The 18,468-nt window shown below is 35.7% G+C and overlaps 1 protein-coding gene across 36 annotated transcripts in view; it reads left to right on the top strand.

Moving 5' to 3' along the window:
* Positions 1–18,468, top strand: part of MIPOL1 (mirror-image polydactyly 1) — a 360,677-nt gene that overhangs the window by 274,360 nt on the left and 67,849 nt on the right. For all 36 annotated transcript variants that reach the window (XR_015149709.1, XR_015149711.1, XR_015149713.1 and 33 more), the window contains one exon: positions 15,080–15,310. Coding sequence is in view for 33 of the 36 variants with exons in the window: in XM_086363479.1 (XP_086219605.1) it covers positions 15,080–15,310 (231 nt within the window). In the remaining 3 variants the exon portion in view is untranslated. The remainder of the gene's footprint in view (positions 1–15,079; positions 15,311–18,468) is intronic.

Here is an 18,468-nt window from a genome sequence, read left to right as displayed (position 1 = left end):
CAATGCCATTGATTAGCTATCAGAAGGGCATAGTTAATAAATAACTTTAGGTATTACAGAGCACTCTACATTCTTGTCAAATATTTTCTCTGAAGATGGCCTAAAAAAAGTCAGTTACAACCAGCATTCACCCCAGCGATGATTGCACAAGCACAACCATGAAAGAAAGAAAGGCCAGGCGAATCAGTTGAGCAGTAAGTACTTAGGCAATCTTTCCTAGTGACTGTTGTCATTGCCGCTGGACTTTAGAACTGAACATGTTTACATTTAATTAGAAAGGACACACAGTTTACAGCACAGTAGCTATCAATATCGGATCAGAATTGATTTCTGCTTTCTCCCCAGTGATTGCTTCCTTCAAGCTAATTAAAAAAGGCATATAACCAAAATGACTCACATAAATTTTAAAGCAAAGTAAACAATATTTCCTGGAGACCAAAACAAAAGTAAATGACATTCAACCTGATTATTAGCTACATTTTTTTTAAAAGAATTCTGATGCCTGTAAATGTGATATAAGGCACGTTTAGTGTTTATCGGACTGCTGATAAATCACATATTCCCTTCTGAAGAAACCTGAATGAGTGCTTTACTGAGTTCTTTAACTCTCAAAGAACAATAACCTTATGTTTATCTCTCTAATCCCTAAAACATGTAGATAAAGCAGTCTGATAGTAGCTTGGACTGATTTTATTCATGTCTTCAATTTTCACATATTATACAGAGAAACTGCTAAAAATATAACAATAATTACCACATTGATTTCCTTTTAAATAAGTTAAATAGAGCATATGTGTAATTTAATAACATTAAGGGAATCATTCTGGTGTATGTGAGTCTGTGTAGTATGCACATACCTAGTCGTGTCCGACTCTTTGTGACCATGCCCACCAGGTCCTCTGTCCATGGAATTTCCCAGACAGAAATACTGGAGTGGGTTGCCATTTCCTACTCCAGGGAATCTTCCCAACCCAGGGATAGAACCCACATCTTTTGTGTCTCCTGCATTCCCAGGCATATTCTTTACCACTGCGCCACCTGGGAAGCCCTGTATATGAATAACATTTCTCTACAGTTACCATAGCCAAAATCATCAGCAAAATTATGAAAAAAGATATTTTCTTATAACTCTATTCATTATAAAGGGAACTGTTTTAAATTTCACAAGCTAGCATTTGTTGATTATGCTATATTATGGTAAAATTGATTTCAATATTAAAGATATAAAAGAAAGTAAGGGAGACAAAATGATTACCCACCAGAAGAATTGTGTTACAGCCCTCCTTCCTTTTCTATGCATCTGCCTTATAATCCCTCATCTAGGATGCAAGGCCATTAAGATGCAAGAAAATGCAGAATGATTCAGATTAGAAGCAGGCCTTAAGCAACATTCAATAGTCAATTTGCAAATATTAAGCAGTTCTTCCAGGCACTAAAGATAAAGGTAGTGAGCAAAATCTCTGTATGATCAGACATTTTTATCTGCTTTGGTTACTATTATATCCTCAAGCTTTTAATGTATACTCGGTACTCTATATGTTTAGTTGCTCAATAAATATTTATTAAATGAATGACTCCTTTCAGACATTATTTCATTACAAGCAAATATTCACTCATCCACCAGAGGGGAGTCCAGTAGCACTGTATCTGGTATTCCAGGAAAACTGCTGAAATCCACAGTGGTAACCATAGTAGATGAGAGTCAAGGTGAAATCCCCCTCCGGAGGAGAGTAATTCGTTGAAGCTATTTTTGCTTGCTTTTCTTTCTTTCATTTTCTTTTTAAATCTTAGGCTTTTTCTTATTGTTAGTGTTCACAAAGCAATCAACCTGGAAGCCACATTGGTTAACTATAGACCAGTACATATCCATAACTTGAATTCTGCAGGGCACACACCAATCACAGAGATTCGAGTCAGCCATTAAAACATTAAAAAAAAAAATTAAGAACCACATGAAGCAGGCCGTCAGTTCCACAAATATTTATTAAATCCTTTTCTGGGCACTAGAGATCAAATGGTGGGGAAAAAAATTGCTTCACAACTATCCAGTTGAAAGGTCAGAGTACTATAGGAGCACGTGAGAGGATCAGCTAATCTGGACAACAGGTCAGATTTCTTAGAGAAACTCATATCCATGCTGAGATCTGAAGGATGAGTAGGGGCTAGATAAGTAACAGAGAATAAGGTCAGTGTTCTGGGAGATATGAAAGTTGTTCATTCTGGCCTGGAGTATAGAGATTAAATAGGTGAATAATGAGAAATGAGCTAGAAAGAGAGGCATGAGGAGCTTTGTAAATGATGCTTAAGGAATTTGGACTTTACCCTCGGAGCAGTGAGGAGTCATTGAAGAGTTTTAATCCATGTAGTCGTACATTCACATTTGTGCTTTAGAAAACTCACTCAAGGCAAAGAACAAGTGAAGACTGCTGCAGTAATCCACTAAAGAAAATAATGGCAGACACGCTAAATTATGATAATGGTAATGGGGCTAGAAAGAAATACTGGAAAGATACAAGGGACATTTAAGTTTAAGTCAAAAGGATTGATTAGATTGTGTGTGAGAAATAGATGTCAAGGATGATGCATAGGTTTTGAGCATGAGCACTGAGTAGAAGCAGTACCCAGTGAGAGGAGAGGGAAAGAAAGGGCTGATTTGTAGAGGAATAGAAAATGAGATCATGAGTTTAGTTTTTAGATATACTGAGTTGTAGATATTTGTAGGATGGCCAAGTGAAGATGTCTGCTAGGTGGTTGTGTAGATCTGCTGCTCAGGATAGAAATCTGAGTTGGAGAGAAAGACTTCTGAGTTAGGAGTCATTAGCAAAATAAATGATTGAGTGACACCATGGGACTGAGCTAAAATCAAGGGAGAGTGACTAGAAGTGAGAAGACACCAACAGTTAAAAGTTGGGTAAAGAAAAAGAAGCTCCCAGAGGAGATTAAGAAGTGTCAAGAAATACTTTTGATGAAGCAGAAGAGCCGAAGTATATTTTTATAGAAAGCATTTTCAGAAAGACTTGGCTTCTATTAGATAATAAAACATAGAGATTGAAAAATGAGCAATGACATCGTTGGAGCAGTTGTGGATAGAGCAGATAGCAGAGCCTTGAATAGAATTTGAGGTGAAGATAGGAAGCACAGACAGTTTGATTCTAAATGAGATGATCCCAAAGTAAGTCCAAGAAAAATCTCATCTTTTAGACCAGACTAGCATACCTTTGAACTTAGTCAAAATCTCTGGTAGAAAACAGAACGAAACAAAAAACTTCATAAATGGAATATCTGGCCCAAGGAAATAAATAAAATGTGAGTTCTAGAACTTTATTTCCCAGATTTGAAAAGAAAGTGGAGTCACTCAGTTGTGTCTGACTCTTTGCTACCACATGGACTGTAGCCTACGAGGCTCCTCCATCCGTGGGATTTTCCAGGCAAGAATACAGGAGTGGATTGCCATTCCTTCTCCAGAGGATCTTCCCAACCCAGAAATTGAACCTGGGTTTCCCACGTTGCAGGCAGACGCTTTACTGTCTGAGCCACCAGGGAAGCCTCAATATAATTCCATGCCCTTGAAATTGCACTCAGAGAAGAAGCAAGGTGCATCTGAGCAGTTAGAGGCTGTTTGTCATATAAGGTAATGAACAGACACAAAACACACCCTACCCAGACTAGAGCAATTGTTTTAAAAGGTAAATCTTGTTCCCCTCTCTTTAAAATCCTTCAGGAGTTTCTCATTTGCCTTAGGAAAAGAAGCAAAATCCTCCTCATGTTCTGAAAAGGCCCTCTGTGATCTAGTCCCAACCACTTGTTCAGTGATACAAACACTGGTTGTAGCTGGGCTTCATTGAGCTCATCAGCCATCCTTATTATATATATAAAGTACAGATAAATAGATAAATATATAATATATCCTTATGTAATAAGAGAAGGAAATGGCAACCCACTCCAGTATTCTTGCCTGGAGAATTTCATGGTCAGAGGAACCTGGTGGGCTACAGTCCATGAGATTGCAGAGTCGGACATGACTGAGCAGCTAACACTTACTTACTTGCTTACTTACTTACTATGTAATAAGAGCATTGTGTTATTATGAAGCCTTGGTATATGCTCTTACCTGTGCCTGAAATGTTTCCATCACCTCTCTTCTAGTTAGTGCTACTCTTACCTTTAAATTTCAACTCAAATGTCACATTCCTTCCTTGATAGCACTTGCAATCATTTGAAATGTGTGTTTAGTCACTATTCTAGCTCTAGCAAAGTGCCCCAGCACACACTAGTCATTCATTTACGTGAGGAGGGGAAGCAGGGCCTGACATGTCACCATGCAGCCGCCCAATTCCAAGTAAAGCAAAGCACATGCTTCCAGTCTGTGTGTACTGACTGAACCCTACTCAACAACTCAATTAAACAAACAATGGTACAGCAACAGCTGTGTATCAAGCACTGTGCCTTTGTAATGGTCTCATAAAATGAATTTATTTAAACTTCATAGCTGAGATCAGCATCAGTGCTTATCCTAGGCTTTCTATAATGTGAAATAAAACTATATATCTAATAGGACTTAATTTACTTTTCCTAAGGGAGTCATTTAGGATCATTAATAAAATTGAAAAATATTTACCCTATGTAAGAACAGTTGGTCTGCTGTTTTTACATTTTTAGTAGAATGATTTATTCATGCAGATGGTATGGAGCATAGCTTTTCAATAGTTGAACATAATTCTCAGCCATTTGCTAAGAAATAGGCTAGTAAGAGTGTGGCCAGGCTCCTCAAAACCTTTTGTTTAGAACTGACCCTTATGTGGGTGATGCTCTTCCTTTGTGACAGTTCGTAGATAGAGTGCCCCATCTCAGTAGAAGGAGGATGACAAATTATGATCGTTGACATTTAATTAGGCCTCAGCACTGTGAGATCACTCTTGTCTAAAGCTGACTGACACCAATCTTCTACATTATGCAGGGATTTCTTCTACACCATTTCTAATAGCTTAGTTATCTAGTGTCTACATAAATATGATATCTGATCACAGGTAGGGCTTATCTTACCTGATAAGGTGCTTCGATTTATAACTTAGACATGGCTGAATTCAGGTGTGGTTAGGTCTGATTTGGATATTAGGCCATGGCTGGCCATGCTTGCCTTTTTTTAATTCCTTTCTCGTGTCACTTTGGATTCCTACTAAAATATGGTTAAATATGAGAAGCTCTAGTCCATCCATGTTGCTGTGAAGATTTTCTCTCAGTCTGTGGATTGTCTTTTCATTCTCTTAACCGTGTGTCTTGCAGCATACAAGTTTTTAATTTTAATAAGGTTTTATATCTATTTTTTTTCATGGATTATGTCTTTGGTGTTGTATCTAAAAGCTCATTGGTAAACCTAAGATCTTATATGTTTTCTCTTATGTTATCTTCTAGATATATATTGTTGTGCATTTTGCTTCAGGCCTGTAAAACATTTTTAGTTACTTTTTGTGAAAGGTGTCAATTCTCTGTCTAGATTCTTTTCTTGTCTGAATGTTCATTTGTTCCAGCACTTTGAGAAAAGGCTATTCCTTGTCCGTGGAAGTGCCTTTCCTCTTTTGTCAAGATCAGTTGGCCACATTTGTATGAATCTATTTCAAGACTTTCTGTTCTCTTCCACTGATCTGTTTGTCTCTTCTTTTGCCAGCATAATGCTGTCTTGATTGCTGTGGCTTTAAGTCCTAAAGTTGGGTGATGTCATTCTTCTGACTATTCTTCAGTATTGAGTTGGTGGTCCTAAATCTTTTGCCTCACCATGTAAACTTTAGAATCAGTTTGTCAATATATAAAATAATGTTCTGGTCCTTTGATTGGAATTTCTTTGAATCTATAGGACAAGTTAGGAAGAATTGACATTTAACGAACGGTATTGCGTCTTTTTAATCATATACATGGAATATCTCTCCATTTATTTAGGTCTTTGATTTCTTTTATTCCAGTTTTCTTCCTGTTGGATTTATATCTAAATATTTCATTTGAGGGAGTGGTAATATAAGTGGTAGTATGTTTTCATTTTAAATTGGAACTGTTCACTGCTGCAAGATAGGCAAGCAATCAACTTTATATTAACCTTCGATCCTGCAGCCTAGTTATAGTCACTTATTAGTTCCAGGAGTTTTGTTGTTTTGTTTCTGTTGAGTCTTTGAGATTTTCTACATAGACAATCATGTCATCTGTGAACAAAGAGAGTTTTATTTCTTCCTTCTTAACCTGTATACATTTTATTTTCTTGTCTAACTGCATTAGCTACAACTTCCAGTACTGTGTTGAACAGAAGAGGTAAGGAGAAATATGTTTGCTTTTGCTGTGATCTTTGGGAGAAAGTATCTAATTTCTTACCATTAAGTATGATGTTAGCTTTAGAGTTTTTTTGGCAGATTTCTGTATCAAGTTAAGTAATTTCTTCTCCCTCTAGTTAGCTGAGACTTTTTATTATGAATGGATCTTAGATTTTGCCATTGCTTCTTCTGCATTTATTGATATAATCAAATGATTTTTTTTCTTAGATTGTTTTATGATGGATGACAATAATCAACTTTTTAATGTTTTATACCTAGAATAAATCTTACGTGTTGGAGTGCATAATTCTTTGTGTACTGTGTTGGGGTTGATTTACTAATATTTTGCTGAAGATTGTTGCATCTATATACATGGGAGATAATATTCTGTAGGGGTTTTTTTCTCATGATATCTTTATCTGATTTTGGTTTTGGGATAATCCCAGGACTCATAGATTGAGTTTGGAAATATTTCTTCTGTTTCTGCTTTCTGGAAGAGATTATGAAGAGCTAATTGATATCAAAAGAAAAAGAATTGGTATCACTTCTTCCTTAAATGTTTAATTAATTCATCTGGGCCTTGTGCTTTCTTTTTTGGTATATCATTGACTGTTAATTCATTTAATAGCTAAAGACTTATTCAAACTGTCTATTTCTCCTTGTATGAGTTTTGTTAGTTTGTATCTTACAAGGAATTTGGTCCATTTTATCTGTTATTAAATTTGTGGACATAGAGTTGTTCATAATGTTACTTTTAACGTGCCTGGGATCAGTGAGGACCTCTCTTTCATTTTGCTATTAGTAATTTTTATCTTCTTTTTCTTGGTTAGCCTGGCTAGAGGTTTATTGATTTTATTAATTGCGATAGGCCAAAAATGCCTCTTCTCAAAGATATCCACATTAAATCACTGGAACCTTTAAGTGTTACCCTATGTGGCAAGGAGATACAAGAAAGTTCCAAACACTTGGGAACTAAACAACACATTTCTAAATAATCAAAAGTCAAAGGAGAATTGTCAAGGGAAATTAGAATATATATATGTATGTATATATGTGTGTATATATATGTATACACACACATGTGGAAGTGAATGAAAATAAAACTGCAACATAGCAAAATTTCTGAGACACAGCTAAGGCAATGCTGAGAGGGAAATTTTTATCACTAAATTCATACCTTAGGGAAATTTGAAATGTATCAAATTAACAATCCAAGGTCCTACCTCAAGAATATGGAAAAAGAACATTAAAATAAATACAAACCAAGCAGAAGGAGGAAATATTAAAAATAGGAACAGAAAGAAGCACATAAGAGCAGAGAGAAGACACATGATGATATCAGGAATGACAGGATATCACTATGGACTTTCCAGAAATAAAAACAATAAGAGATTACTATGAACAGCTCTCAGTTCAGTTCAGTTCAATCATTCAGTCGTGTCCGATTCTTTGCGACCCCATGAATCGCAGCACGCCAGGCCTCCCTGTCCATCACCATCTCCCGGAGTTCACTCAAACTCATGTCCGTTGAGTCGGTGACGCCATCCAGCCATCTCATCCTCTGTTGTCCCCTTCTCCTCCTGCCCCCAATCCCTCCCAGCATCAGAGTCTTTTCCAATCAGTCAACTCTTCACATGAGGTGGCCAAAGTACTGGAGTCTCAGCTTTAGCATCATTCCTTCCAAAGAACACCCAGGGCTGATCTCCTTCAGGATGGACTGGTTAGATCTCCTTGCAGTCCAAGGGACTCTCAAGAGTCTTCTCCAACACCACAGTTCAAAAGCATCAATTCTTCAGTGCTCAGCTTTCTTCACAGTTCAACTCTCACATCCATACATGACCACTGGAAAAACCAGAGCCTTGACTAAATGGACCTTTGTTGGCAAAGTAATGTCTCTGCTTTTCAATATGCTGTCTAGGTTGGTCGTAACTTTTCTTCCAAGGAGTAAATGTCTTTTAATTTCATGGCTGCAATCACCATCTGCAGTGATTTTGGAGCCCCAAAAGATAAAGTCTGACACTGTTTCCCCATCTATTTCCCATGAAGTGATGGGACCAGATGCCATGATCTTCGTTTTCTGAATGTTGAGCTATAAGCCAAATTTTTCACTTTCCTCTTTCACTTTCATCAAGAGGCTCTTTAATTCCTCTTCACTTGCTGCCATAAGGGTGGTGTCATCTGCATATCTGAGGTTATTGATATTTCTCCCAGCAATTTGATTCCAGCTTGTGCTTCTTCCAGCCCAGCATTTCTCATAATGTACTCTGTATAGAAGTTAAATAAGCAGGGTGACATATGTATACAGCCTTGACGTACTTCTTTTCCTATTTGGAACCAGTCTGTTGTTCCATGTCCAGTTCTAACTGTTGCTTCCTGACCTGCATACAGATTTCTCAAGAGGCAGGTCAGGTGGTCTGGTATTCTCATCTCTTTCAGAATTTTCCACAGTTTATTGTGATCCACACAGTCAAAGGCTTTGGCATAGTCAATAAAGCAGAAATAGATGTTTTTCTGGAACTCTCTTGCTTTTTCGATGATCCAGCAGATGTTGGCAATTTGATCTCTGGTCCCTCTGCCTTTTCTAAAACCAGCTTGAACATCTGGAAGTTCACGGTTCACATATTGCTCAAACCTGGCTGGGAGAATTTTGAGCATTACTTTACTAATGTGTGAGATGAGGGCAATTGTGCGGCAGTTTACATACATAAAAATGGAAACTTAGAAGTGACAGACCATTTCCTCAGAAAAAACTATTATTCCGTTATTGATACATGCAACAACCTGGATGAATTCCTGGGGAACTATGCTGTGTGAAAAGAGAAAATCCCCAAACCTTTCTATTTGTATAACCCTCTTGAAATGACATTATACAAATGGTAAACGGATTAGTAGTTATTAGATTTAAGGAGAGGGTGGAGTGGTAAGGAAATAGGGAAAAAGAAGGAATCTTTGTGGTGAAATAACTGTTTTGTATCTTGTCTGTATCCATGTCAACATCTTGGTGGTGCTATTATGCTATAATTTTACAAAATGTTACTGTTGGGAGGAAGGTGGTTAAGGATACCAGGCATCTTCTGTATTATTTCTTGCAACTCCATATGAATGTGTAATTATCTCAAAACAAAAAAGTAACTTTTTAAATATTCCTCAAAAATGGAGTGGAATGGAGTCTGGATGAGGGAATGCAGTGGAGAATGAGGCTTCGCACAAACATAAGCACAAAAGGAAGGGAAGTAAAACTGATATGACTCTTGTAGAACGCTAGAGTCCACTTGTTCAAATGGAGCATTTAAGCAACAATGTTCAATAGATAATTTTTGCCAGCCTCTTACAGAAAAGCCACTGTGCTTGGCCATAGAAGGAAATAAAGAAGAGCAAAAGTATTAAAGTAGAAAAGATAAGACAAGCATAAAGTAGGTATGAAGGATAGTGGAAAGTGATGAAGTTGTGTCTCCTTGGCAGGATATGGGAGAGTGACTTCATGATGGTTGTGACCATTCATCTGGGTCTTAAAGTGTAGTGATCAGGCATTCATAGTAGAGGCAACAGTGTGAGCAGTAATCTATAGTGAAAAGTGTGAGGGTGTTTTTAAAGAATAGTTTATGTTACCATTTGACTAGAATTAAAAATTTTTGATAGCATAGGTAGGATGAAGCCTGAAAAGAAAAGCAGAACAGAGTTCTGGAGCACCTTGAATTGTCAGACTAAACCTTGGGACATCAGCCTAGAATTCTACATCCAGGGAACTTACCCTCCAAAAGTGAAGGAGAAATAAAGACTTTCTTAGACAGACAGAACCTGAGGGAGCTTGTCACCAAAACACCTGCCTTGCAGGAAATGTTAAAAGAAGTTATTCAGAGAAAAGATACTGACAATAAGTTAGCAACTCAGATTAAATTAATTGATGAAATAAACCGGGAAGTAAAAAAGAGGCTCTGTTTCCTCAGAAAATGTAGTTAGGACAGCATAGCTCATACTTCTGCTTTCCATACTGGCTTTGTCTTTATTTATTTTTATTCAGTAAAACAAGCCAAACCTGCCTGTTGTTTTTTTTTTTAATGATTTAATAATGTTATCAGTGAGTGATAAGGTTAGGAAAACTAAGTTACTTCTCCCAATTCATGAAAAATCTGTAGCAACAAGTAGGTTTTTTTAATCATAGTATTTATAAAATATCTAAGTCTTATATGATATCTTATACAAAATAATTAGATATAAATTATTTCTTTAAAATTATATAATGTAAAAAATTATATAGTGTATAAATAGCTGGTTTCTTCCAGGTGTTGTGCTAGATATTTTCATATAGATAGATTACCTCATTTTTTCTCATATAAACTTAATGAGGTTTTTCTCATTATTTTAGAGTTGAAGATAACAGTCAAAGGGGTACTGTATTTTTCAGACAGAGTGAACAGCAAGACTGAAATTTGAATCTCCTTCTTCAAAATCCAAATCCAGTCTCTTTTTGTTTACCAGATTTGACGTTCTTGACGTATTAGATCGGATAATTCTTTGTCATGGGGATCTGTCCTCTGCAATGTAGGATGTTTAGCAACATCTCTGGCCTCTACTCATTAAATGCTGGTAAAAATATTTTTAAAGGCTCACTTTCTATAGAGACATTCACTAAGAATTACGTAGTTTCAAAACTGAAAGAGTTAATTTAATTTTTTATGTTACTTCATTATCTTCATAATAAATAGGGTTCGTTACCCTCCGGTGTTAATGCCCTGTAAGCCACACTCTTTCTGGGGGTGATTAACAGCTTTTCTGCTGTTGTTTTATCATTTATTCTTACTGCGATTAAAATATTTTCCTATACAATGTCATTTAAGTGCCATTAAATTGTAATGCTGCTGTATGGGAAAAGATGCATCTGAAAAGCAATGCATCTCAATCAACTTGGAACAGAGGTTAAATGTGATAAGACTCTGAAGAAAACTAACCAGTGTGACCCTCTTGTCAATTTAGGGAAGAACTTTCTGAAGAAAAGTGTTAGTGCAGGCTTTCCTGGTGACTCAGATGGTAAAGAATCTGCCTGCAATGCAGGAGACCCGGGTTCCATCCCTGGGTCTGGAAGATCCCCTGGAGAAGGGAATGGCTATCCAATCCAGTGCTCTTGCCTGGAGAATCCCACGGACAGAGGAGCCTGGCGGGATACAGTCCATGGGGCCGCGGAAAAACAGCACTAAAACAAAAACTTACTTCAGTGGTTATAGATTTATACACACTAGGAATATATCCACTCTGCTGCTGCTGCTGCTGCTAAGTCGCTTCAGTCGTGTCCAACTCTGTGCGACCCCATAGACGGCAGCCCACTAGGCTCCTCTGTGCCTGGGATTCTCCAGGCAAGAACACTGGAGTGGGTTGCCATTTCCTTCTCCAACTCTACTTCACCTTTATTCCTCTAAGAAAATTTCCCTAAATTATAAACATTCTGATTTATTGAAGTTTATGAATATATTCTTCCTGTAAAGTTTCCCTATGTAAGTTAATATGTTAGAATTAGAAAGTAAATCACATGATACTGAAAAAAACTGCAAAGTATTGTAAGTTCTAAGAAGGAGAAGAGGTTATATGAGGGAACATATAAATTTAAATGAAGAGACATAAAAGTTTTATCTGAGAAACCAGTACTTATGCTGAGCCCTAGGACCTTAGTCACGCAGAAGCGTGGAGAGAAAGGCATTCCAAACAAATGCTTCAAGCAGGAAAAGCTTGCTGCACCTGAGAAATGGAATGTCTGCTAGAAGGTGGTACGTAGAGAGACCAGGTGACAGAAGGCTTTGTAGCCCATGGCAAGTAGGGGAGGATTCCAGCCCACGTAAAAGGCTGTAATGGGTGTAAAAGCCAGATCCTGGCTCTGCTAGGGGTGAGATTAATTAAATTACTTATGTCTTTGCTTCAGTTTTTTTATTAGTAAAAAAGTAATATTTAATAGGACTTTCCAAGTTGTTGTGAGGTTTAGTTAAAATATGTAGTTCATTATTATCATCAGAGATTTATTCTGAATTCAGCAAGGAACTATTATAGGGTTTTGAGTGACATTATCTAATTCATCTTTTTATGAGATCACTCCAGCTACTACTTCAGTCTGAGAAACCCTTGATGGGGATTTAAAGGTTTCCAAAACACGCTGAATGATGAGTAGCTTTTTGAGCTTGAGAATAAAGGGTCCCAGTCACAGGTCCATCTGAGAGAAAAATTAAAATCTGCTAGTATAAACTTACTCCCCAAAAGGAAAAAATTAAATGATAGAAGACTAATAAATGATGAATGATTAGGGAATTAAATTTGGATAACATTGACTTTAATAATGGTATAATTTTTAAAACTGAGTCATTGATTCTTAATAGTTAATTGTTTATAATATACTAGAGAGTGTTTTAGGTATCATAAAGAAATGCAGAATTCCCAAAATAACCTGACTGACTTTAAGTTTTAAATGAGGAACATATATGTAAGATTAAAATACAAAGGAACTGGATAGGCTAAGATTTTTTTAAATAGGACACAAGAAAACACTGCCATAAGTGGAATAATAATAAACTGGATTTCATTAGCATGAAGAACTTGTATTCATCAAAAGACAACATTAAGAGAATGAAATATCACTGTACCCCTATTAAAATGGCCAGTTTAAAGGACTGGCAGTCCCACTCTAAGGTTGCACATAGAGCAACTGGAACTCCCTTGTGATGGGAGCATACACTGGCGTGACCACTTTGGGAAACTTTGCAGTGTCTGCTAAATCTGGACATACATATACCCTAAGGAGAAATTCTGTTCCAGGTATGAGTGCTTATGTCACTTATATCTCAGTAAACCTGGAAACAAAAACCAAAACAAAGAAGAAGCAAGTACGTAGGTCCATCAAAAGACACGTACAAGAACTTATTCACGGCAGCAACAGTGGGGTGGTGAAATAAGTTGCTGTGTATTTATGTAACAGAAAACTTAATAGAATTTTTTAAAAAAGCGAACTACATGCAACAACAGGATGAATCTCATAAACTTTATGTTAGCTAAAGTAAGTCAGACAAAAAGTTCAAAAACAGGCAATATTAATCTTGATAGAGGTTGAATTAGTGATTACCTTTGGGAAGGGGATCAACGGTAAGGACTGGAGTCTTCTGTATTTGTTCTGTGTTTTGTTCTTTACATTTTGTCAAAGCTGAATGTTTTAGATTTGTGCACAGTATATAATTTAAAGTGTAATTGACATTTAAAAGTAAAGAACATAGACCTTTTAGCGGTTTTGTTTTGTTTTGTTTTTAGTTCCTTTCTTGGATCTTTCAAGTAAACAAAAAGAGTGGATTGAAAGAAATTGGAAGTTGGAAGAATGTAGAAAGTATGAGAGGACAGAGAAAGAATAGGAAAATGAGCAAGAGACAGAAGTCTTTAAGTACATGGATTGGTAGAAAGAAGAATGAAATAAGAGTTAGATACATAAATAAGGAGGTGAAAAAGCACAAAGGAAGGCACTTTGCTCGCACTCCGCCAATCTGGCACCATGCACCATTTCTATTCATACACAGTAATCGATCATTAGACCACAGTGTAGCAGCATTCTCTCTTCCAGATTAAGTTGAATTCTGGAATGATTTCTTTTGGTGTGCTAACTGTCCCTGCCTCAGGTCCATCTTATTTCCTTGTGACACCTTCTCCAAAGTGAGCACCTTGGAGAGGTGTATAGGTTGTGAAATCAAGAAGAAGAAATTTATCATTACTTTAGTTGGAAAAGTTTTAGATAAAGTACTAGGCTAGATATTCAGCCAGAGTTAAAGTTCCCTGACAAGCTTTCTGCAGCTTTAAGGATTAGATTACTTTCTTTCAACATTATCAATCTGTATTATATAGTTGGGTTGTTTTACTTCGAGTCTCCCATCGACATTTCTTTTGTATGCATATACTGAAATGATTTTATTTAATAAAAAAAGAACATCTCCTGTGTGGATTTTAAATTTCCCCTTATTAAATATTTATATTTTCAAAATGTCTTTATTTAATTGAGTGAGGTGCTTGGTGCCATTTCAAAATAACCTCAGGTGGTAGATGTAATGACATATCAAAGATTTGACCTTTAGCATTTTAGGATTCTATTTGTCTGCGTTTTCTTCTGCATTCATTTGGTCTTAATTTATATGCTGTTTCTCTGTATGACTTAATGAGTGGGTGTATTTGGAGTAAGATTCATTAACAAAAAGAAAATATATCTGAATACATATTATTTCTGTGCGGTCTGACTGGTAATCTTAACCTCATTCATATCTCAACTGTGACAAGTAGAAAATGCTGTGTATAAGGCTGATCAGTATTTGTACAAACCTCATTCATTCTCATTAAGTGTTCAGCTGAATTAGACCCTGGATCTACTAAACTGATGCCCATTCTCTTACTTCTCACTTCTTTGCAGTCAGCTTATTACATTCTTTTATTTACCTAGAGATACTTTATTTTCCAATTCTTTGCTATTCCTTTTAAAGAAAATTGAATGTAATATTTACACTGATATAATTAAATTAACATCTTACAGCATCTTTTTGTATGCTTTGGTAGCAAAGATAATCATTTGTCTGGGTAGCTTTCAGCTTAGAAGCAGAGAAATGGATAATTATCAAGTATAATATTATGATATAAAAATTACTTTATCCATTTAAGTATGCCTTTATTGATTTTTAGAAATGGATCTTTCTAACTGGAGCTTTTTGTTTAATAGATTATTGGTCTGTAAGCCTACATATTTATGTTTAAATTTTTTTATTTTTATATTTTCTCAGTTTACACAAATCTTTATCCCAAGAAGAAAATCTGAAGGATCAGTTTAATCTTACACTTAGTACCTATGAAGAAGCTTTAAAAAATAGAGAGAATATTGTTTCCATCACTCAACAACAAAATGAGGAACTGGCTACCCAACTGCAGCAAGCTCTGACAGATCGAGCAAACATGGAATTAGAGCTTCAGCATGCTGTAGAGGCCTCCCGAACGGCCAATGATAAAGTTCAGAAGTAAGTAAAATGATCTTGTATTATTTCAAAAGTACGAAACAAAATGAGGCAAAAGCACTTTGTTTTGGCAACTAAGTAATATGTATTCATGCTATTAATAGTTTCAGACAGAAGTGGATTGAGCCAAATGCACGTGTTTAGACTACGTGTTGTATTTAAATTTGGGGTCAAAAAGTCATTTATTTGGGAATCGTGGTTACTGTTTAGGGCAAACAACTTTTATTTTTGTTTGTGTTTAACTTTTTTTAACTTAGTAATTGATCTTTGTGAGTTCATGGAGGCCATACGATAAAAATCATTTCATAGGTACTGCATGAAGTTACTAGCAAAGGGAAGAGATGGGCAAGTTACTAATTTTATTCATTTAGCATCAAAGTAATCCTGCCTGAGCTGAAATTTTCTATGATCTTGCAGTTTGAGACCTCTAGGTACATAGAATCCAGTACAGTGAAATTCGTTTTCTTGTGTTGTTCCTCTGAAGAATTCAACACAGCTTTCATAGTGCATGATATTTATTTTAAATAATCTTTGCATTTTTATTCAGATTTAAATAAAGCTGCATAATCAGTCTTTAATGATAGCTAGCAAAATGATAACAAATAACTTACCATATAATGAAATCGCTTGTTAATTGATGAGACTTGAACACTGTAGCAGAATTTTCTTAGGCAGCTTTAAAGTAATAGAACTTTGTCATTTTAACAGAGCCTTTTTTTTATGTATTGCGAACAGCATTGCATCATTTACACACCTAATCGCATTCAATTCTAAGACACTAAATTCTAAGACAAAGAGTTCTAAAACATACCTTTTTCCTTAGCAGTTTTTTTCATTTTTACAGTATGAAGTGTAAGTGCTAACTTCAAGATTTCTTACTTCTCACTACTTCTTATTTGAAAATAGGTCTCAAACATTTCCCTCACACTCCTGAAATTATATCTTATATCTTGATTCATAGCCCAAGGTCAGGTACATATGCAGTCAAGACTTTTTTAAAACAGATTAGGAATTTTGCATATTAATCTTTAAAGCAATGTCTTCTACCTTGAAACTTATGATTTATAATATTATATTTTTATAGGTTTAAAGATTAAGTTTATATTTGACCAGCAACTGTCTATAATTATTCACAATGAAATATTAATGTTCTAAGAACACCAAGATAGATATTTAGGTCTATCTCATTTCATTGTCAATTACAAATCAGTAACTTTTGACAGTCAAGATCTATTTTGGATCAACTTGCTTAAAAGCTACAAATACTTTAAATTTCAAAGTTTTCTTTACATGCAATCCTTCAATTTCTTTACATAACTAAAATCCCCTAAAATTGTGTTTCCCAAAGAGTATTAGATTTCTAAAATATTTGGAAATGTTGTCAGCTTTCATTTTTAAATCTCATCAGCTATCTTATTATTTTGTAAAGAGGTGGATGAAACTAGAGCCGATTATACAGAGTGAAGTAAGCCAGAAAGAAAAACACCAATACAGTATAGTAACGCATATATATGGAATTTAGAAAGATGGTAACGATAACCCTGTATGTGAGACAGCAAAAGAGACACAGATGTACAGAACAGTCTTTTGGACTCTGTTGGGGGGGGGGGGTGGGGATGATTTGGGAGAATGGCACCGAAACATGTATAATATCATATAAGAAACGAATCGCCAGTCCAGGTTTGATGCAGGATACAGGAAGCTTGGGGCTGGTGCACTGGAATGACCCAGAGGGATGGTATGGGGAGGGAGGTGGGAAGGGGGTTCAGGATTGGGAACATGTGTACACCCGTGGCGGATTCATGTTGATGTATGGCAAAACCAAAACCAATACAATATTGTAAAGTAATTAGCCTCTAATTAAAATAAATAAATTTAAATTTAAAAAAATACAGTAAAAAAAAAAAAGAAATAACTTTGTACCCCAAGAAGTAGAAATAACATTTTCTCTTATAATGCTTAACCTTTTGAAAAACTAGTGATATTGCCCTTATTTTTCACATTTAACAACAGACAAATCAAGACTTGGAAATGGCACCAATCATGGACAGGGTTTAAGTGCAAAAATTATGTCAGTTACCAGAGTTAAATGTTAAATTTTAATTTAAATGTTAAATCTTTTATTCTGATTTCTAGCAATCAGACCTAGAGGAAGTATTATCAGGCTTTCCTTTTCATATTATATACACTGTCTTTCATCTCTAGTTGCCCTCAAGTGTGCAGTGTATCTTCATCACATTATGGTGGGCATCAGCCTATTTTATTGGATATAAGATGATAACTTTCCAGGAAGCCAATTTGTAAGATGTTATTAGATGGTATTAGTATCCTCTATATAATCTGAATTACTGTTACTAGCAATTATTTTTGAAGGTCCTTTGTAAATATATCAGTATTCGAGGCAATAATCAAAATTTAAACTAAAAATGTCCACATTTTCCCTTTCCCTTCATAACTAAATTTCTTAAATAGCTGATCTGTATTCACTCTAATTTTTCAATTCCCATTAGCTCGTCTACTACTCAATACACTATGGTTAGCTCTTATACCAAAATTGTTCTTCTTAAGATCACCAGTAATTTCCGAAATATTAAATTCACCAGCTCATTCCTAACTATTATAAAACTAGTATATGATCATGGTAAAATAAGTAAAAATGCTCATACGTCTTCAACATGTTAATTTAAAATCTCAGGCTCTGGATTCAGAATGTATAGGTATGTGAACTAGGACATTTTATTTTAAAACATTATGCTGATGTGGACAATAAAATGTGGATAGTAATAGTCCTACCTCATAATGTTGTAAGAATTAGATGAGGTAATACATGTGATGCTTTTAAAACAATGTGTATTGCATAGTCCCTCCTCTTGTCATTTCACTCACACTGCGCTGTCTCACTCTTCAGAAGGGCACTACCTTTTCAGGGCTAAATGCCTTTATATATGTTGGCCTCTCTCCTTGGAGCCTTTGGCCCTTTTCCTCCATGAGAACTGTATTCGTCCTATGAGACTCGCTGCAGTGTAGAAGATAGTCAAGATTTGTAGTCAAATCAGACAGACCTGTGTTTGAGTCCCTGCTTTTCTACTTATTTCCTGTCAGATTTGGGGCAGATTACTTAACCCCTGAAGCAAAATTTTTTCAGTGAAAAAATTTGGACA

Source organism: Bos grunniens, chromosome 21, assembly GCF_055505025.1.
Source record: "Bos grunniens cultivar Pamir isolate PY7600 chromosome 21, Bosgru_T2T1.0, whole genome shotgun sequence".
Taxonomy (NCBI): domain Eukaryota; kingdom Metazoa; phylum Chordata; class Mammalia; order Artiodactyla; family Bovidae; genus Bos; species Bos grunniens.
This window is presented reverse-complemented; position numbering and strand designations above follow the sequence as displayed.